This window comes from Engraulis encrasicolus, unplaced genomic scaffold (assembly GCF_034702125.1).
Source record: "Engraulis encrasicolus isolate BLACKSEA-1 unplaced genomic scaffold, IST_EnEncr_1.0 scaffold_91_np1212, whole genome shotgun sequence".
NCBI lineage: Eukaryota > Metazoa > Chordata > Actinopteri > Clupeiformes > Engraulidae > Engraulis > Engraulis encrasicolus.
The window spans coordinates 146,857-169,000 of NW_026946269.1; the positions used below are offsets into that span (position 1 = coordinate 146,857).

A 22,144-nucleotide genomic window follows, 5' to 3' on the forward strand; every position below is an offset into this window, starting at 1 on the left:
GAGATGTATCAGTGCTCTTTTCTGGTGTATCTCAATCTGAATTGTACTGTGGGGGATGCTCTGATGAATTGGTGGTTATTTGCTGATATTTTTGAAAAAATGTTGCTCTCGTTGCTCACTTTGAATGCCACTTTTAGGAGACTGTCTCTAAATGCCCCCATCTCTCCTCTGCATGCACACAAGTTAAAACATTTGGGTTTGTAGAAAAACAAGTGCCTACAGTTCAGATTCAGTCTAGCTTGTTTTCCTTTCTCGACCCACATTTTCACCCAAATTTGGAAGAAGGAAAAAAAAAACAACTGTTACATTAAATTTGTGTGTTCTTAATACAGCACCATTTAAGTTACTTTATTTGGCCTCAACCGTTCATTAAATCCATTCTGGAATACCCCTTACTGACAGATGCTTGTTGAAGAACTGTGCTGAACATACGGTATGACTACAGTATTGTACTGATTGACCCCATCACTGGAAAATTCTTGTATCCTGCCCACACTAATCCACGCCAATATGGATCATCAGTCTACTGAATCAGAGATTAGCGGTCAGAGCATCTCTATGCTTAAGTGGTGTTAATTACATCCTCAATTGTTAACTTTTTTGTTGTTGTTTTTTTTGCAATGTGTTTCAAGCTGGTGAAGTCTGTTCTGGAATCGAAACCAGGTGGAGACCGGGTTGTTAACGAATATAATCGAACCAAGGCCTTGACTGATGAAACAAGAAGGAAGCTCGTCAAGATCCTGACAGCAGATATGATTGAGACACATGGGTAATTTTTTTCTCTCCTGAATGTAGTGTCATGGGTGTCATGCCTCATACTGTAGGTTTCATTTAGGTATGTTCAGTTTATTCATGTACATTGTGGAAAGTAAGTGCTGTATTGAAGTAAGACCCATCCCCCTTTTTTGTTGAGTGTCTGAGAATGTCTTTCCATCAATCTTGTAGCACATCGCCACCCAGGCAGGTGAAGGAGAAGTACGCAAGAGGAATTGTGAACTTATTCCCCTACCTCAGCGACCCCTTCTCCAAGAATGGTTATGTAAGTTACATTAATGCAGTCATTTTGGCAACTATTTTGGAATATTTTAACACTCATAAAGTTATCCCGTATGTATACCCTCATGTTACCCATTGTAGCATGTAGTCTTTGAGAAAATGTTCTCTATTATCCATTCCTTCAAGGAGCACGATGGCGAAAGTGGGACGGGATACCTTGCCTGGAGAATCAAAACAGTTCAGAGGAGCAGTGCCAAAGATCGCAGAGCGTCAGGTATGCCTGTAGAAACAATGTGGAATGTTTTAATATCCCAGTCTTATGGTACATGTGTTTGCCTAAAGGACAATTGCGCTATTTTAAACATTAAGCCCCTTTTCTGAGCTGCCTGCAATGTTTTAGAGTCCCCCTCACCATGTATTTCATGCTTGCTGCCGTCTTTATTTGGCCTATTCGGATTTTGTCTCAACTGGCTTTAGAATGGCCGCCTATGGGCATGTCCAAATATGTTATTAAAACCACCCTAAAATTTGGTTTCCAGAATGTGCAACTCACCAAGTGTTCAGGGGTATTCACTGATATCTCATAACAGTTTTTGTAGTGAAACGTGGCGTCTATTGTGTTTTATGTAGCATTTTGTAAATGCATTTTTTTTATTTATTTTTTTATTTCACAAAATGGCAAATAAGAAATCACGGAAGCCATATTTCGACGTGAGATGCATACTTTCAAATGTTTTGGGTGATTGTAAGAACATAGACCGCCATTGTAAAGCCAATTGAGAAAATCTACATTAGCCAAATAACGGAGCCAGCAGCACACATTAAAGGACCAGTTCTGCCAATTTCAACATGCTGTTGTATTGCTCACGCTACGCTTGACTTGTCAGTACCCGGTGATGCTGCATTTTTCAGCTCAGCCCTTTCAGAGATTTTTTTTTTTTTTTAAATGTAAACAAACGCCTGAGACCAGGATCTCGGAAAAGGCTGAAGAAAAAAAAATCCTAAGGTGACAAGTCTAGGGTAGTGTGAATATTACAACTGCATGTTGAAATTGGCTGAGCTTATCCTTAAAAAAAAAAAAAAAAAGTTGAGGAGGATCTAAAATATTGAAGACAGTCAAAAAAGGAGCTCAAAGTTCAAAATGGTTGTTTATTATTAAAGTTGTCTTTTAATTGCTAATACCAGAGAGAAAATGTGAATGTTGCTGGATGTTGTGTTGGGTCTGAAAAGTCTTACTAGCTGCAACCTCACTAAGGTGTTCTATGTGTTTACGGGTATGTGTATGGTTCTGGTACAGAAACTCAGCGCTTTAGATGTACGTATGTTTTCCACACTCCTCAAACTGGGATGGCAGACTTCAGATACAGACACGTTTGTTTGCTTTTTAACCAAAATGGTTAGGTCTGTCATTGTCTTTTACTGTTGTTCCCTGTCAAACTAAAAGGAAGGAAATGATTTAAAACATTTTGCATCTTTTCTTATGTCCTTGTGTTGTCTCTAGGTGAAGGCCCATCTGGAACAGAACATGCTGGCGGTCCAACTGTCAATCGAGAATTCCAACATGTTCCAGAGACCACCCTGACTGAAGAGCAATGTAGGGAGGCCATCTCAGTGATGAAACATTCTACCGATGAAGAAATGGTGAAGAGGAAGATGAAGTTAACGTTTCCCCATCGTCGTGACTTGGTTGTTGACCCTCATCAGTCCAGCGAGATATTGTCCATTTTTCCACGATTCAAAGATGTGAAAGGATTGGTAAGTATCTTTTGCATCTTATACTATTGCAAAAAGTAATTGCTATTACTTACAAATTTGTGAAAACCTAAAATTGTTCTCAATACTACTACCCCAGATTGAACAGGATTTCATCCTCATGTTTGGAGAGGCTACATCAGTGAAACTTCTGGAGAAATGGCCGACAACCTTCAAGCAGAAGATCATCCGGGAGTGCCAGAAGCTTCCAGCCGTGAATGAAATGAAGGAGCTCCTGCTGGCAGAGGATAACCCAGAAGAAGATTATGAATTGGGTAGGTTTCTCATGGAATGCTCTTATTCCATGCAGGATGCAGTTTTGTGTCACATGTAGTGTTAACTAGGCGTGGGCGATATGGCAAAAAAGTTGTATCACGATATTTTAACATGAAATCACGATTTCGATATTTTATCACGATCTTCCATCCAAAAAATAAAAACAACAAAAAACAACTTTCATATACTTGCAATTTGTAATTTGCAGTCAATAAAATGTTAACACACTGATGACACTCTCATAAAGTGTACAATTGGAATACAATAATGTAAAGAATAAAGTGAAGACAACAACAAAAGTGAGAAAACGTCACTCTGATACTGATAATAAACATCCTCACTGCAAGACGATCTATACGATTTCTCCACTTTGGCAGATTCGAGACGATCTTTTACTCAATATCGTGATTCACGATATAATATCGTCATATCGCCCACCCCTAGTGTTAACAGTGGATAGTAAGGATGTTGCTACAGCACTCTTGTCAGGGATATTTACCCAGATTTTCTAGAACTGTTATTATATCTGCCACACATCAATATTAAAAAAAAAAAATCTGTTGCCCATCAAATATACTGACTTGGGTGATATACAGTATGCAGAAAACAAGAACGCTCCCACACACTGTCTTCACTTGCAGAGTTAAATAGCGACGTTTCGGTCTAGTGACATTCAAGCAATTTAAATGTGCACTGTGTAGGATTGTGGTCAGAGTGGGCAGGGCCGCTGACAGCTTTGGCTGAGCCCAGGACAAAGTCATCTGAAAAGGCCCCCACCCAATACTATCAATGTAATGAGGACCCAATTATGGGCCCCTCATCTCCTTGGGCCTGGGACAACTGACCCCTTTGTCCACCTTTGTCAGCTTCCCTGAGAGTGGATATTGCAACAATGGAACTGAGGTGCCTATTGCCAAATTTGATCTTTTTCATGACAATTTACCAAGTTATAAACGAATATTTAGTAGAAAGACAAAAGTACTGTAAGTTTTGCAGCTAAAATGCCCATTTCAGAAAATTCTAAATGGCGAACATTGAGAAGATCCAGCTTGTCATGTATGAACAGTGCAATTTTCCCAGTCAAAATAAATGCTTAGACTTTGACGGTGGTGGCAAGTATTCTTGAAAAAGGTAATTAATTGGTTGTGAATGGGCAGCATTAATTCTGGAAATAAACTACTAAAAAATATTACACTGTCTACCATTAACATTACAAATGGCTTCAAACTTTGTTCGGTTGGCTTTGGTGCACCAATCCTGTCTTACTACTGATTTCACAATGATGTTCTCGCTCTTTTTTTTGTGGGTGCACACATGCATGACACACTTCTTGTGGAAGTGTGCCGGAGCTTTCTTGTTTTCTAATGTTGTTGACCTTGAGGTGCAAGATCCTTCCTTTAGAGAAATATTGACTATTGGAAGACCTAAGAACGATATTGGTCCATTGTAATTGATACCTGTGATGTTTTCAGGTTGGGACAGCGACCTGTCATCGATTTTGTTGCTTTTACACCTGATTCCACCAACTGCTCAGGGTCGGAAAAGACCTGGAAAGGTGGCGGCCTCCCAAGCAGAGAAGCAGCTCGTTGTCTTCAAGAAGGTATGTTTGCATTTTTCGTAATTTCATGATGATCAAATTTTGTAATAGATATCTAATAGATATCTGAGCTGGCCTAGCCCCAGGCCAGACTCTTGACGTGTGTGTGTTTGTGTGTACTCTAAAAAAACCCTTACTAACCCTTCTTTGCATCTGCACTTGTTGATCTGTATATTTCCTGTGCACTTTGTATCTGCTAGTGAGTTTGGCTATGATTATGTCCTCTTTTCAAAATGTCGCTTTGGTTAAAAAGCATCTGACAAATGCAATGCAATGCAATGTCAATAATCCAATTGTTTATTTGTGAATGTTTTCAGGCTGGAACAAATCTACAAGAGCATCTGGACAGCATCACCGCTAGCACTCAGCCCTATCTACTGGCAGTTGGAACGAAGAAGAATGTGATCCACCAGTTCTTCATCATTCTTGACAAGAACGCCATACCATGCAGGTCAACATCCTCCCTTGGTGCTTTTGATGAACTGTTTAAAGCACATTTCGTGTTTGGCACATCTTACAACACCGTGCTCCACAACATGTATGTCTTTATTCAGACAACTGTGTACAACATTGATGTAGCCAAAGTGAAGGAGAGTCCCAGAGTAGCTGAAATTAGGGCAAGACTGCTTAATTAACTTGTTTCATCAGTGCTTGGTAATACTACTTCCTCATGAAGTGTTTTCTTTGTAATGCTGGATTTAATGGTTCAAATAAGCTTGTTAGGCATATACAGTCAGTTCATGGTTACTTTCCTGGCAAAAGCCTTCATCTACAGTGTGTTGAGACTGGATGCAGGCGAAGTTTTGGTTCGTTTTCTGGTTTTAGGAAACATTTAAATATGAAACACGGACAAGACGGTACCAGCCGACAGGTTAACAATGTTGCCCATTTACGCAGAGGGGAAGATGATGTTACTATTGACATTGATGAAAGGCCCTCAACATCCTCAACAACCACAACATCAGAACCATTAAAATCCAAAAGTAACACTTTGGATATGTGTGCCATGGCTGTGGCAGAGCTCAAGACAGGGGGTGTAAGTCAGTTTCGTATAGACAAATTCGTTTCAAGAATGGAGGAAGTGTTTTTTGAGATGAGAAATGAGGCTAAAGAAACGGCCTTAGAGTGCTTATCGCCAGAGGACACAGAAATTCAGAACAAAATCGAACAAAAGTTTCATAATTTAAAAAACCCATTCACACTCTTAAACTCAGAACCCAAACGAAACAGACATTTCTCAAAGAAATGGGGAAGTGTTGAGCCGATAGAAAAAGTACTTGGAACAAGGTTTGACAGCAAAAGAAATAAAACAACAGAAACGTACGACCAGGTCATCGTGACAGATAAACTTGCATATGTTCCTATTTTGGAAACGCTGAAGATGATTCTTAACAACCCAGAACTTAAAGACATGTTGAAGCCAAGGGACATAACCAAGGAAGGTCTGTATGCAGACTGGAGAGATGGTTCCTATTTCAAAAACAGTCCCCTGTTTTCTGTTGAAAAGGATGCATTGCAGATTCAGCTCTTCTACGATGAATTTGAAACAGGAAATCCTCTGGGTTCGAAAAAGGGTGTGCACAAATTAGGTGCTATGTATTTCACACTGAGAAATTTCCCCCCTGTCCTGAATTCTTCTTTAGTTAATATTCATTTGTGTGCTCTCTTTCACTCCCAAGATATCAAGCGCTATGGTTTCAACACAATACTTGAGCCAATTGTCCATGATCTAAAAATTCTTGAAACAGAGGGACTTCACATTGCCACACAAGGTGTAATTCGTGGTACTTTAATTCAGGTTACAGTAGATAATCTTGGTTTGCATGGTCTTTTTGGTTTTGTAGATTCGTTTGGGGCACGATATTGTTGTCGATTCTGTCTGCTGGAAAAAGACTGTTTTCAGTCGGTGTTCTCGGAAGATGATCCAAAAGTTATACTCAGGACTGTTGACATGCACTCACACCATTGTCAAACTATACAAACAAATTCTACACTACCTCATGTATATGGTGTAAAGCGCACTTGTCTTTTGAATTCACTGAAGTATTTCCACACAGCAAACAACTTTTCAGTAGATCTCATGCATGACATACTGGAAGGGGTGGCTCAGTTTGAAGTAAAATTAGTCCTTCAGTATATTCAGTGCAACTCTCTTAATGCTGAAGAGCTTGCTGGTAGGATACATGCATATGACTATGGGTATAATCAACAACGAAATCGACCACCAAGAGTAATACTTTTTGATGGAAGCAATGATTTGGGGCTGAATGCCACACAATCTTGGTGCTTGTTACGCAATATGCCCTTGCTATTTGGGGACTTGGTGCAAGCAGAGGATAAGTTCTGGCACCTTCTCCTTTTGCTTTTACAGCTGGTCAACATTGTATTTTCCCCTGTACTGTCAGAAGGAATGACCATATATTTGAAACATTTGATTGCTGATCACCTTTGTCTATTCAAGCAACTATTCCCTGAAATCAATCTTATACCCAAGCACCATTTTTTGCTTCATTATCCGCGTATAATACGAAACATTGGTCCTGTTCTTCATATGTGGTGCATGCGTTATGAAGCAAAGCACAACTACTTTAACCCTATCCAGACGGGGGGGGGGGCTAAAAGTGCCCGCACCAACTTTGATGTTGTATAATTCCTTAACGACTTAAGCTATGACTACGAAACTTTGTGACTTTTCCTAACATTTAGTTGGCTACAGTTAGGTACCGAAAAATTAGGTTTATAATTTCTGCCATTGCCATGGCAACGGTTTTCTGACAGGTATGTCTGACCAAAAATCACTTTACCTTATCTCTGACGCCATATATTTTCATATTTTTTTGTTATTTCCATTAGCTTCAGACAACTTTGTGAGCATGTAAGTGGTTTGAAGCACAAAATCATTAAAATTTAAGTGCATTACCTAAATGTGTTGGAAAATCCATTATGGCGAGATTTTGGGCATAATAAGATAATGATGTCATAATGACGTCATAATACCAGATAATTACACAAAAATTATGTCATTCATAGATGTCCATATGTAGATCATCTTCCCCAAGTTTCGTAGTCATACGGTATTCCGTTCATGAGATATGAAGGGGGGGTCAAAAGAGCCCCCCCCCCAGTCCCAGGAATGCCAAAAAAGCCCAGTCTGAATAGGGTTAAGAAACAGTGTAAAAATTTTAAGAACATTACTCTGTGCTTGGCTAGAAAACACCAAAATTCTTTGGCTATGAATTTTGATGTTTTCATTAATGAACGATTGATTTTGGGTCCAGGCAAGATGGTGGAGATCTCAGATCTTATCGGTGGTGTAGAAGTTGCTAAGAAATTAAAAGCTGTAACACCTGTGTATTCAGCCAAATGGATCAAATACAATGGTACTGAGTACCGTCGTAACTGTGTGATTTGTATTGCTGTACACTGTGATATGCCAGTGTTTTGTAAAATCAAATCTATTGTTGTCAGAGATGATGATATTGTGTTCTGTGGATTGTTGATGGAAACGGTGTGTTTTGATGAGCATTACCATGCATTCAGGGTTAGTCTGCATCCAGAAGGACTTGTTAAAGTTTTGAATGCTAATGAACTTTTCTATTTTAAGCCATTTGATGTTCAAGTGAAATATGGCACAATGGATTCCTCACCATACATAGTGCCTTACTGTCATTTTATGGCTGTGTGAAAAGTAAATAAACACAAAGAATGCACAAAGAATGCTTTTGATGTTCTGTTTATCATGAGTTGGATTTCATTTTACAGCACTTGGTTAAGTATTAATGTTTTTTTTGACATGAAGATAAAGCTGAGTGTACACTGCAAAATAATTCAAATTTAACATATGGTGTAAAACTAACACTGCTCAGAGACATATTCACTGATACATTTATATTAACTTCAATTCAGTGTTTATTATTAGGATTGCACTCTTAGTAGAGTTGATTTTGCAACATACCTGACCTACACTTATCAGAATGAGATTAACACTCCATGGAGTTATGGATTGCACTCTCAGTAGAGTTGATTTTGCTATATAATTGAGTAAATCATTAACACTTGATCAGAATAAGATTAACACTCTATGGAGTTATAGATTGCACTCTAATCAGAGTTAATTTTGCAATATAATTGAGTAAATCATTAACACTTAATCAGAATAAAATTAACACTCCATGGAGTTATTTGATCTGTAGTGTTAACTATAAATGACACTCCTCAGTGTACACAAGTGTCACTTAGCTTAACACTATAAATTTAACACCAGTGTTTAACACTGATTTAGAGCAGGACCAAATAGACACTAGAGTAGTGTTAATTTCAACACTTTAAGTGTTATTTTAACACTGCAAAATTTACTGTGTATAGCCTAAATCTATTTAGAAATGAAATACAATAGATAGTATTCTCACTCTTATTAATAACATTAATAATATGTGTATTTACTTTCACAATTTGAAGGCTTGCACATCCAAACTTGCCTGACTGAGAAGGTGTTACCATTTGCTAAACTGACTTGTGATGACAGTGAAGTGACCAGTGACAGAGTGTGCTGCTGTGCTCCCTCATCAGTCTCCCCACAGCATGAGTAACACAGGAACAAACAAAAAAAAACAGACAAACAAAAAATAACTGAGTCACACAAACAGCGCAAAATGCATTCAGTGCATGGACAAACACTATTCTAACCATCCATACTTCATATTTGGAGTGTATTATTCAGACTCTCTCTCCCATCGAGAGGAGAGGTCTGTTCCATTATGCAGGCATGAAAACGGGTCAGGGGTGAAAAATGTGAGAAGGGGTTGGGGCCAGTGCCAACCACCTTCGTTACTTGCTTCCCAACATCCCATTGACCTCATCAAAACCCTGCCAATGCCCCCTTAGTATTAAAACATAGAATAGACTAATGCCCTCCAATGGCAACTAAGCACCCCTCTCTCAGCACTTCCCAATGCCCCCTCAGCTTGCCTGGCTGTGAACTCATTTGCATATTTCATCATCATATTTCAGATAACTTGCTATAAAAAAAAAATCTTTGTCATAGTTTGGATAAACTAGGCCTACTAAAATTTCATCAAAACTACTCAAATTTTAGTCCATTCACCTAGTAGTTTCCCTATGAAAACATTCATAGGAAAGCTCCAACTTTGACCATGAAAAAAACGTGTTTGTCCACTAAGTATATAAATGGGTTGTAATATGTCATTTAGATGTACCAAGGGATTACAAAAACTTGGAACTATTTCTATTGCAATTTGTCCCATGTCAAACGTTGGGTTGACTGATCTCTCTCTCTCGAAATGGTCGAACACAACTCTCTCACACCTCTCGGGGAAAGCGCACCAGTTTGAAATTGCGCTGCCCGTCTTTCAAAGAGAAGTATAAAGGGCGGGACTATTGAGCTCATTTGTATTATTGACCGTGCCGACAGTACGAAGTATGAAGTTTTCTATGGTAGTCTACACTTTTCTCCTCGCTCGACCCCCCCCCCCCCCCCCCCTAAAATTTTGTCCTCGGATTACCCATTTTGATTTCAAAACGGCCGAAAGGTGAGGGTTTTTCATGCCTGATTATGGAAAGGCGACCGCGCAGGAAGAGGTGGGAGAGTGTGCCTGGGATCTGCGCTTCACACCAGCGTAATTAGCCCTGCCCTGTGCCTTGTTCTTGCTCACATTATTTGCATTTCAGAAATGCAATGATGATAGCACACATTGTTTTATGGCTACCTTGTCTGCAACCAGCCCCATGCTTTCCTGCGTTAGAGCACGAGCAGCGGCAGCAGTGCAAGGAGGGAGACGCATGCACTCTTCATTCAAGGTGTAGTCTACTTCAGTAATCCACCAAAAAGTAATTTAGGGATTGAATAAGACCCGAATTAATTGAAGACAACTACACTGTGTGCGCTATTTATTTAGCCTAGGCAATAGTATGTTCTGTGCATGTTTGGTGCATGTGCTGATTATTGTTTTAATAACAATGAACGCACTTTGACAACGCTGACAACTTTTTTCATGAAGTCGATTGAATGCACCACTGCAATATGCTGTGCTGGAATAGTGTAATGCTGAAAAGTACCCTGAAGGTTATTCATCCTAATCTGCTTAAAAATGTGTCGGCATGGCAGTGCCTTTTATAAAAATGAAACGCCAATAAGACGCCAATGTTGGAATGGCGGTGCGTCGGAATGGCGGGGTGTAACCATAAATTCTTAGCATTTGTGCTAAGCGGAGAATTTGCATGGCATTTCATAGAAAATTGGTTTTCTATTGTGTTCATCCGGGTGACATGAAAGCTGAAGCGCTGTGCGTGTCTGATTATGAGAATGCAAAACTTTTTTTTGTTCATCTCCCCCTGCCTTTGCTAGTACCTGCATCAGCTGAATAATCTTTCTACTAAATTCCTTAGGCTCCTGGTTTCTTTCTACTTTTCGTTTTTTCCTTCATTTTCTGCCCTACTGATTTGTACTGACACACTTTGTGAGTGTGTGTGTGTGTGTGTGTGTGTGTGTGTGTGTGTGTGTGTGTGTGTGTGTGTGTGTGTGTGTGTGTGTGTGTGTGTGTGTGTGTGTGTGTGTGTGTGTGTGTGTGTGTGTGTGTGTGTGTGTGTAATGACCTGTCACACTGTCACAACAGCTTCACCGATGACTGCCAACCAGACCCAAATCCAAACCCAGGGTAGAGTGTGTGTGTGAATGTGGTGTGGACTCTGTGCAGGAGGGTCATTGTGTCTCCAGAGATGCTGTAGAAAGCCAGAGTTCCTGCCCTGTGATCCACATACACTCCTATTCTGGAGCTGGACACTGGAGGGAGTTCAGTCTCTTCATTATTGTGATAGAAAGAGGAGCCAAGGTCTGTGAGTTCCAGACTCCAGGACTGATCATTACCTCCAAACACACACTCTTTACCGCCTCCTTTCCTGCGGATGCTTTTATATGACACCGCTATATCAACAAAGTCTCCACTCCACTCAATCTCCCAGTAGCAGCGTTCAGACACACCCTCTTTACAAAACACTTGATCATGCCCATCAAATCTGTCTGGATGATCAGGATATGACTGGGGCTCAGGTCTGTACTGCACACTCCTGTTCCCCCTAGACAGATGGAGGTTTCCGTTTGCTGTGTTTGGATCAAGAGTGAAGTGACAGGAATCTGATGGAGGAGAAGACAGGAAAAGAACAAGGTTATGGATGGATAGCTCTGTGTGATGTTTGAATAGAAAAGATGCATGATGTGTGTTTGTGTGTTTGTGTGTGTGTGTGTATGCTGCATGTGTATATCAACAGGTAAACGTGTGTGTGTGTGTATATCAACAGGTAAACGTGTGTGTGTGTGTGTGTGTGTGTGTGTGTGTGTGTGTGTGTGTGTGTGTGTGTGTGTGTGTGTGTGTGTGTGTGTGTGTGTGTGTGTGTGTGTGTGTGTGTGTGTGCGTGCGTGCGTGTGCATGTGGGGTGAGGAAGGCATTTGTGTGTGTGTGTGATTGGTGTGGGATGAGTGTGAGTGTGTGTGTCTGTGTGTGTGTGTGTGTGTGTGTGTGTGTGTGTGTGTGTGTGTGTGTGTGTGTGTGTGTGTGTGTGTGTGTGTGTGTGTGTGTGTGTGTGTGTGTGTGTGTGTGTGTGTGTTTGTGTGTTCAACTCACACTGAAAGAAGTCATCTCTGGTCACTGGTTCAGCAATAAGAGCCTGGCCATCAGACACTGAAATAGAACCGTCTCTGAGTGAGAGTTCAGGGTCAATATCTGCAGACCAACACACACACACACACATTCACCCACATGCATGAGAGGCATGGGAGGTCTGGGCCTCAGATACTAAGACAGAAAACATGACATTGGCCTAAATAAATGGGCTGTACTTTCGATCAAAGATTTTGGCTCCGCACATAATCTGGCGGAGTCAGCAGCCGGAGTCAGCAGCCGGCTTTCAAGGATTCAAGAATTCAAGGATTCAAGAATTCAAGGATTCAAGGATACTTGTCATGTACATAGAGACACTTTCGTGTCACTTGTAATGAAATGTGTGGCCGTTGCAAAACAAGTGTGCAGAAGAAGGGTGAAGAAGAAATAAAATAAAAATAAAATTAAAAGGTGTGTGTGTGTTCAATCAAAGTAATTAGGAGGAATTCAGTAAGCAAATGGCATGAGGAAAAAAGCTCTTAATATTGTACACTCTCATCCACTGCATCACAGCTGGGGCTTTCCAGACCCATGGAGATTTCATTTTCCAGACAAGAAATAATTTTCTTTCTGTCCATCATTCTTATTCTAGGATAGACTTTTTTCTTTTAGACAATAGATTTCTGTCTAATATATGCTCATGTGACTACCACAGCATTACAATTTCAGATCATGCTTCCACTTCTCTAGACATTTCTTTTCCAACTTACAGACGTCCTCTGAAGCGATGGAGATTCAACTCAAGTCTACTGTTAAAGGAACAGGAGCACCAAAGTGTCAGTCTTCGTCTTCTTCTTTCGTTCGGTGAAATGGCGGTTGGCAAATGGTGGTTAGCAACTGATTGGGGTGCATTACCGCCACCTTGGAGTGTGGGTCTGGATTAATAACACTTTCCCTTATGAACTGAAACAGATGCTATCTCTGGAGTACTCAACAAATAAGCCGCCAAAAAATAATAATAGTTGTGAGTATTTCATTTCTACTTTTAAAGTGGAAATGAAATACTGACAACTATTATCATTTTTTGGCATCTTATTTGTTTTCATAAACAAATGGATGTTCGTTGAACTGCACTTTTAAGTAGTTTTGCTGAAAAATGACATGTTATTACCGAGGACTGAATGCCCTTCAGAGGGCAATTTGACATGTCTCCAAAAACAAATGTGTAGCTCTGTGAGTGGTCATTGAAACATATAAGTCACACCATTAGAAACCTCAGACCTTCCAGATCTCAAGAGATATGAACAGACCAAGGATATGGATCACTGGAATGTCGTGTGATCTGAAGAGACCAAGATAAACAAATGTTTATGGTGTCAAGCAAGTGTGGTGTATCCTCTCAATGACAGCATGGTAGTGGGACTGACCTGGTTTGGGGATGCATGAATGCTGTCAACATTGGCAATCTGAAATACACCTAAAAGAAACATGCATGTCAACATGCACTGTGACTACTGAAGCAGATCAGGATTGCATTCCAATCTCACACCAATCTATTTACGCCAGATACAGACTCAAAATGTAAAAGTTAAATTCAAAGAAAGGTTGAAATGCACACTGATGACCTCCCTTTTCATCCCTTTTCATTTCGACGATTCGAGCAAACACAGCCCCTTCTCTACCGGATTTTCATCTGGGGTGTACTCACTTTTGTGAGTACATGTTCAAACATTAATGGCTGTATTTAGTTTTTTTTGAGTGAACAAGAAATGTAAGTGGTTAAATATGTTCTTAAAATGTCACTAATCATTGCGTCAAAGTGAAATTTCTGTTGGCCTAATGCTTTCCTATGAAAAGATATACTCAAAAATCTGCAAAAACTGTGAGGGGTGTACTCACTTTCGTGATATACTGTATCTTGCCTACCCTGCCATAGGGGAAAAATATACTTCAGCTGTAAGTTACTGCAGTATTTTTTTACTAGGCTATACACCACCTTCTAATATTACCAATGTATTTATCAGTAATTTATTTCGTATTATTGGTGTCACTGCTTGAAAATCTATAACTCCTTTTTTTTAAACAGTCTGAAGAATTACACACCGAGATGGCAGTATTGGACACCAGTGATGATGAGAGAGATATGACTTTTAGCCTATCCAGCCAAAAATCCACCACTAGCACTGCATCCAGTTCTCTGTCAAGTCCTTTGGAAACACAGTCAGACTGGGATGAAAGGAAATGGGTTGTCAATGAGTCACATCTCATGAAGCTATTCAGGACCTGACACAAGTGTGGTGTAGCAATCGCTGAGAAAAAAGTCATCAGATTGGGTAGCCAAATTAAAGTGGAGTGGACCTGTCTGAACTCGCACTCTGAAAGGTGGACATCATGCCCAGATGCTCAAGGAATGGGACAGAATAACCTTCTGATACCAGCAGCTGTTCTGTTTACTGGTACAACATTCACAGAAATCAACCAGTGGGCCAGAATGTTGAATTTACAGCTCCCGAAGAAGACCCAGTACTATGATGTCCAAAAGAAGTACTTGTTTCCAGTGATCCATAAGGCTTATGAGGAACAGCAACAGAACCTCATTCAACAGGTCATGCAGTTGAAAGCAGATGGCAATGCAATTGAACTGAGCGGAGATGCCAGATCTGACTCACCAGGTAAATTATTTTGTTATTTGAAATGTAATGTAATGGGGATGGCACGGGCATGAAAAAGATTATGGTAAGTGTAATAACTCATGTACCTGTCCAATTAACTTACACCAAATATTGTTCTATTTTACAGGTCACAGCTCCAAATACTCAACATACTCCTTCCAGCTACTATCAACAAACGAGATCATTCATTTTAAGACCACGTCAATAGGCCTAAAGGTCTCAGCATGGTTCACTTCCGAGGGGTGTGGGTACACTTCACATAGGCTATGCACAGAAATGCTGAGCTGCAGCTTAAATGGTTGACAGGGACCAGGTAGGCTATGAAAACACTGGATAAACTGGATAAAAGCTAGGTGGATGTCAGGGAAGAAGGTGAAATCACGTTGTCGAAGTCGATGAATGAATTTAAGTAGGCCTTGTAATATTTTTTTTATTTTCTTCAAACATACAAAAATAAACGTGCTCGAGGGCAACATCAAAATAAAGAAACTGAAATGACTACTGGCAACAGAAAATCCAAACCTAAAGCTCACAAAGCACGATGCTTTCAAATGTTCCCGGCAGCTGGAATATTTCAAACCCTTCTAATCGTTCTGCTTCTGCGACAGACAGCAGTTTCAAACGCAGTTTCAAACGCAGTTTCAAACGCAGTTTCAAACGCAGTTGCAAACGCAGTTGCAAACGCAGTTTCAAACGCAGTTTACGAGATATGCTGGAGGACAACTAACTCTGGTCAACAGTTGCCTCTGTCTCTCAACCCTCCCGAATGTGAAATGACTAGGGTCTAAATACCCTCTACAATCACCCACTCACTTATTTTCTCACTTATTCAACAATACCTACAGAGCAGGTGCTTCGCGTTTGGTCCTTAGAAACACTGGACCAACAGAAAATAAACTGCCAGTTTTACGCATGAAGAAACCAAAACAAAAACATACAAAATACTGTTGCCCTCTTGCACTTAACCATCACCCAATTTGGACATAAATTAAACATTAACGAAGACATAAACATACACATTTCGAACAACCCCGCTGACACAGTCCCCGCCCAAAAGTCAATGAGTGGAAAGGTTCTTCTGCGCGGTGCGCGCTGCCGCCAGGAGAGATGACTCGGGGGTTGTGTGTGCCGTGTGTTCATGTGTGCGTGTGACCGAGAATGTGCGTGTGCTCTCCTTGACAGTCCAGACAAACAAAACAAACGCTCACCGGTTTTGAAAATCATTGCGATTGTGAGAAGGGAGGGAGTAACTTCTCACAACACCCATAGTGGCAATAGCCTACAACACGTTATCTTCGTTTGGTTTGATAGGCTCTGCCTCTGCTCTGTCCTTTTCCAGAACTGAAATTGGTTTGGCTTTTTCCTATGCCATTATAGGCAACGAACGCTTGTCTTTCTAGTGCAAATGATCATTTACACAAAGCGTGAGCTCTCGTAATCTTAGATGTCTGCAATGTAAAGATCCATTCATGATCACGTAGGCTACGGAGCCCTTCTCGTCTGATTAACAGTAGCACTCACGATGCTATAATGCGACATGCACTGTCCAACAAAAAGTAGCCTATAGTCTATGTTGAATATTAGCGTACTTTTTATCACAGATGATTATTTTCTAATATGAGCATTTCGATCACAATATGTTTGTCTGTTACCCAGACTACCATACTCTGTATATGTTGACAATGGGACAGATTATCGAGAATAACTCCATAAATTACCATAGCTATGCGGATGATACCCAGCTCTACTTATCCATGTCCCCCAATGACTACACCCCCCTTGAATCACTCTATTATTGTATGACCAAATTAAGAAATGGATGTCTCACAATTTCCTCCAGCTGAACACAGATAAAACTGAAGTAATTATATTTGGGAAAAGAGAGGAGAGACAAAAAATTGCTACTATCCTTGAAACGAAGGGACTGAAAGCAAGGGATACAGTTAAAAATCTTGGGGTCCTCATTGACAATGACCTAAACTTCAACAGTCACATGAAAGCTATTACTAAGTCTGCATTTTATCACATAAAAAACGTCTCTAAATTTAGGGGCCTGATGTCTAAAAATGATCTGGAGAAGCTAATTCATGCCTTCATTTCTAGTAAGGTTGATTACTGCAACAGTCTTTTACTGGCCTCCCCAATAAGACCATTAAACAGCTTCAACTTGTACAAAATGCAGCAGCAAGGGTTCTTACAAAAACAAGGAAGTTCGACCACATTACTCCAATTTTAAGATCGCTGCATTGGCTCCCAGTAAGCTACAGAATTGATTTTAAGGCAATGCTACTTGTGTTTAAATCAGTAAATGGAATGGGACCCACATATCTACTGGATATGTTTCAGCTGTATGCACCAACCAGGTCACTAAGGTCAACGGAGAAGAATTTGCTGGTGATTCCAAAAGTTAAAACAAAGTGTGGAGAGGCAGCCTTTAGCCTCTATGCTGCAAAGCTTTGGAACCAGCTTCCAGATGACGTAAAAAAAATGCACCCACTATTGATAGCTTTAAATCTAGACTCAAGACAAAGCTGTTCTCAGATGCTTTCCCCTAGCTTAAATTTATTATTATTATTATTACTTTTATGTTTATTTAATTTGTTTTATTTTATTATTATTTTTACCGTATGTTTTATCTCAATGTTTTAAATGTTTTTTGACTCGGATTTAGTTCCTTCTTTCTTCCCTGTTTCCTTTCATTTACATTTGTTAACTTTGTGAAGCACATTGAGTTGCACCTGTGTATGAAATGCGCTATATAAACAAACTTGCCTTGCCTTACTAAGTTTTATCTAAATACAATGCTATTTCATTATGTAGGCTATTTATTAGCCTATTTATTTTTTTGAAGTGGCAAAGGCATTGTTCTTCCACTGTAAATGAGCGCTGCATTCAAAGGGAATAATAATTTGGACATTGTATAGGCTATAGTAGGCTAGCCTATTCTATTTCGACAATAGGCATAGCCACACAAATCCCTAGCTGTGGAGGAAATTATTCTGTAGCCTAGTTGGGGAGCAGACGGAGCCAGCCGTCAAGTGGATTGCCTCGTAGCTGTGGTACGACACAGGAAATAAAAAAAACTCTGTAAGCAACACAGGAGTGCGAAACCATTACAATTGTATAAGAAAATATGTAGGCTATATCCATCATTGCACTGTGTAGAGAGCACCCTCTGTGTTCTCCTAAATGCACTGATGGTTGCACCTGCGGTTGCGCGCAGAGGATTCAGCCGACGCAGGCACCTCATTAAGTCCTGCAGAGCTCGTGACACCATCGTAGTTCTTCAGCCAAATAAACGTTCATCTATTTTGAAGGAAAATGTCTCTGTTTACTAAAGTAAACTATTGGCTATAGCCTACTAGGCCCCATACAATTCGGCATCATTTTAAAAGTCCTGACCGACCGCAACCGACCCGAATATCATTAAAAATAATATTTCATAACCCGTGCCTGCGGTCACCTGCTGGTTACCACCAGACCTAATCACAAGTGAGAAACGATTGTGTAGAACTAAAGAACTAAAGACAGTATGGAAGTTCCAAGGCTACCCCCACCCTCTGCCTCTGTTGAGAAATACTTATCTATCAGATCAGGTAACTAAACTGTTGTTTTGGTTGGTGTTTTTTTCATGTTTTACAGGGGCTTTGGAGGTTTTCCACAGCGCCATGCTGAAGTACTTGCCCAAACGCCTGCATTTCCAGTATGAGAGTATGGTCGCCCGCACCAAACTTGCTGTCATGGACAACAACTTCAATGTTGGCAGAGAGCAGGCAGTAACTGCAGAAGGTACATTATGATACATTACAGATCAAATTTTAATTGTTTGGTGGGGATGTGTTTATGTAATAGCAAAGACAAGAAGAACAATTCCCACATTTTTGCTGCTCACCAATTTGTATTAGAAGGTTTCATCATCATTGAGAACAGTGCACAGAATGTTCTTCTCTTTTTCTTTATCTCTATTTTTGGATGCAACACCTGTTTGATTAAACATGCATGCATGCTAAGCGTTTATGTGACACTAACTCAGTACTGTTTGACACTGCAGGAGCTCCAAGCTTCAGTCAAGAATTTAAAAAACAAAGCAAGGACTGGATAGTAAGGAAAATCTACGAGCCAACCTCACAGGCCTTCACCACTGCCCTTATTGAAGAAGTGTTAAAAAGAAGAGAGAAGAAAGAAGCATCAAAAGACCAAACACATTTCAAGCAACCCCAGAAGATTGCGTCTAAGCCCAAACCCCCTAAAGAGGACGCTATCAAGAAGCGGCTGGTTGGTGGAAAGTGGCTAGTGAATCTGTTGAGGACAAGAACGTAATGTTTAGTTTTTATTGACCAACGGAATGCAATGTAGCCCATAAGGTGTGCTTCGCCGTTTTCATTTCCAAAAATGTTTTCACTATTTTCTACGTGTGATTATCATTTCTTTACTCTGAACGCTTTGGCATAACGCCCACTGAAAGATACAGTGGTGCGGCGAGCTGCAGCTTGGCCTCACCCTCGTTCTGGCATTGAGAGTCTTGCTGGCAGTTACGTCATAGCGAATCTGAAGTTCATAATACTGCAAGTCAGTCGGTGTCATTAGTGTTGGCTAGCTTGTTCACTTTGACTGCTACCATGGAAGTGGATTTCATAACGATATTAAGAGCATTCTCCAAGTTGGATTTCCAAGGGGGAAAAAAGATGTGATAAAGAATGGAGGACCGACAGAGCTGAAGGGTTTGCTGCTGCAGGTGACTAGTCAGAAGTTTAGAACTACCCGGTCATTTCAAAGTGAGTGGTACAACAGAAAATATTTTTTTTGTTATCCGTGTCTCTTGTTTGCAACCGGCGATAATGTGCGGAAGACCATTAGCATGGGATTTTGTGACTGAAAAATTTACCAAGGAGCCTTACGAAACATAAATCCTCGTCTACTCATATTCAATGCCAATTGCTTTGAAGACGTTTGGGCGTCTTGTGGCTTAGGATGAACAGCACCGGCTAAAGTAACGTTAGCATGCACAAAGTGAAGGAGAACCGAGAGAACGTCTCATCCGGGCATTCGGCTTCAGGAATCGTGATGAGAGTAGGCTACACACTCTTCGAACCGTGGGAATTATGTCGACCTGATGAATGAGATCTCCGCCATTCTGCATGTTGCCACAGGCGTTGGCATTGAGAAGGACAGGCTTCGACAGTCACGGATGTTTTCATCCAGGAAGATGACCCATGGACCCGATGTAAGAGTTAAGGTAAGACTAGTGTTTCCTATGTAGGCTATGTGAGGCCTGTGTTTGTGAGACCCGTGGGAAGAGAGAGAATCCGCCGTGATTCTGTCCGGTTTGTTCGCCGTGGTGTTCCTGTGTGTGTGTGTGTTTGAGCATCCGCCGTGATGCTCCTGTTTGTCCGCCTTGGTGCTGTGTGGTTTATGTGAGACCACTGTTTGAATCCTGTGTGTGTGTGTGTGTGTGCGTGCGTACGTGTGTGTGTGTGTGTGTGTGTGTGTGTGTGTGTGTTTGTGAGTGTGAGTGTGAGAGAGAGATCTAATAGCATTTTCTGTACGTTTTAATATGTAGGCCTTACTTATGTTAAGAAAGCTATGACATATGAAACTTATAGGTAGCCATAAACTTGACCGCACGTCACTGCTCTTGACCTAGCGGTGGCTTCCTCGGCAGGCGCATCCACTGGTGCATCGCTGGACTCCATGGACGATCAGGCTTCAAACGCAGCTTTTCTCCTAAGGAATTCCTCCTCGGAGCATTCGGGTTCAAATCGATACCCCCGTCCATCAAAGTCGATTTCGAAACCCTCATCCTGAAATACAAATGAGTCGGTATCCATTTTTCAATGTACTAGCTTCCACGACTGGTAAAGTTGCTCAGTGCTCCAAGAGAACGGTACTGGTTACAAAAACTACAGCTTGCATACAAACCATAGATAGTAACGTAAACACACACGCCCCCATTTCCGGTCGCGCGGAGTGATACAAGTTAAACCAATACAATTCAATGAAGATGGACAATAGTGATAATATATCTTCTCTGGAAGCTTATTTCGCTGTGATTTTCGAACCAACGTATCGCTGTCCACCTCTGACCACTCGGTGAGTTTCACGTCTCTGCAAACGAAAGTTTAATGCCATTTTATGATCGATTGCTTGAGTGCTCCATTGGAGTCAATGTAAAGGTGGGGGGGGGGGGGGGGGGGTGCAGTCTTGAATACTCAAATGCTCCGTTCAGCACCAATTGTCAAAATTGTGATGAGAACATCTCTACTTCACCCCAGACGTCACAGAAACAGGGCTCAATGTCTAAAATAGCGAACCACCACTTTAACTTTAGGGGGACTTTCTCTCCTTCCAGGACTCTGATTAGCTCCTGTCTCTCATGCTGATATTTAGCACAGGATTCTATTGGTGTTGCATTCTCCACACTTTCCATCTTCATGTTTCCTTAAAATCAACAATGTACTATTCAGACCTGTGTGGCCCACCCTCGTTCTTGAGACCTTATCTTCTTCCTGTGTACTTCTGTATGTCATTCTGCCCATTCCCACTGTCTTCTGAATGCTGTATAGGTGTCTACCTGTTTTTCCATTGTCCCACATTTGCTGCCACTCTCGCTTCATTTTGCTCTTTATTAAACCCTTAAGTTCAGCTTTACTTTATGGCCATATCTATACTTGGACGGTCTGCAGCTTTCTTAGCATGCTGGGCTGCCAGCTCATTCCCTGCAACACCAATGTGCGCTGGCACCCACAAAAATGTTACACTGGTTCCTGACCTCTGCAGGTTGCTTGCCAGCTGTGCTATGTCTATGACAATGTCTTGACTGTGATTGTACATTTTTGATGCTGAATCTGAAGCCACCACAATATTCTCAGGCCTTCTATTGCTTTCCACCCAGGTCAGTGCAAGTAGGATAGCAACCATTTCTGCAGTGTACACAACAAGCCTGTCACTGAGCCTTTTCATAACCACTAATTTAGTCTTTGGGATAACAAATGTAGCCCCCACTAGGGATGCAAATTGTGTCCCTTGTGGACACGAAATGGCGGACCAAACGCGTGGGTGTTTGGTCAAGCCAAGCTAGCATTGGCTACAGAAAGTTCAGGCAGAACAACAGGCTATGGTAGCTATTGGCTACCTAGTCCAAGGTAATAGCAGGTAGAGCTAGCTCTCCGTGAGGCTAGGGCCCCGCAACGGTGTCTGGGATTTCTGTAATTAATGTACGCTATTCCTAATGGAAGAGA

General features: G+C 40.9%; 2 protein-coding genes across 2 annotated transcripts in view; one reads left to right on the forward strand and one right to left on the reverse strand.

Annotated features, from left to right (window-relative positions):
- The first annotated feature begins 547 nt into the window (after positions 1-547).
- LOC134445011 (uncharacterized) lies at positions 548-5,480 on the forward strand. Its single transcript, XM_063194149.1, has 7 exons — positions 548-769; positions 946-1,039; positions 1,183-1,270; positions 2,498-2,751; positions 2,849-3,023; positions 4,497-4,624; positions 4,939-5,480. The coding sequence occupies exons 1-7, from the start codon at positions 621-623 to the stop codon at positions 5,254-5,256; spliced, it is 1,206 nt and encodes a 401-aa protein (XP_063050219.1). The 5' UTR covers positions 548-620; the 3' UTR covers positions 5,257-5,480.
- A 5,764-nt stretch (positions 5,481-11,244) lies between these two features.
- Positions 11,245-22,144, reverse strand: part of LOC134445013 (E3 ubiquitin-protein ligase TRIM47-like) — a 37,333-nt gene continuing 26,433 nt past the window's right edge. Inside the window, exons 6-7 of the mRNA XM_063194152.1 lie at positions 18,547-18,686; positions 11,245-11,771 (exon numbers count right to left, since the gene is read on the reverse strand). Of these exons, the coding sequence (XP_063050222.1) occupies positions 11,245-11,771; positions 18,547-18,686 (667 nt within the window). The remainder of the gene's footprint in view (positions 11,772-18,546; positions 18,687-22,144) is intronic.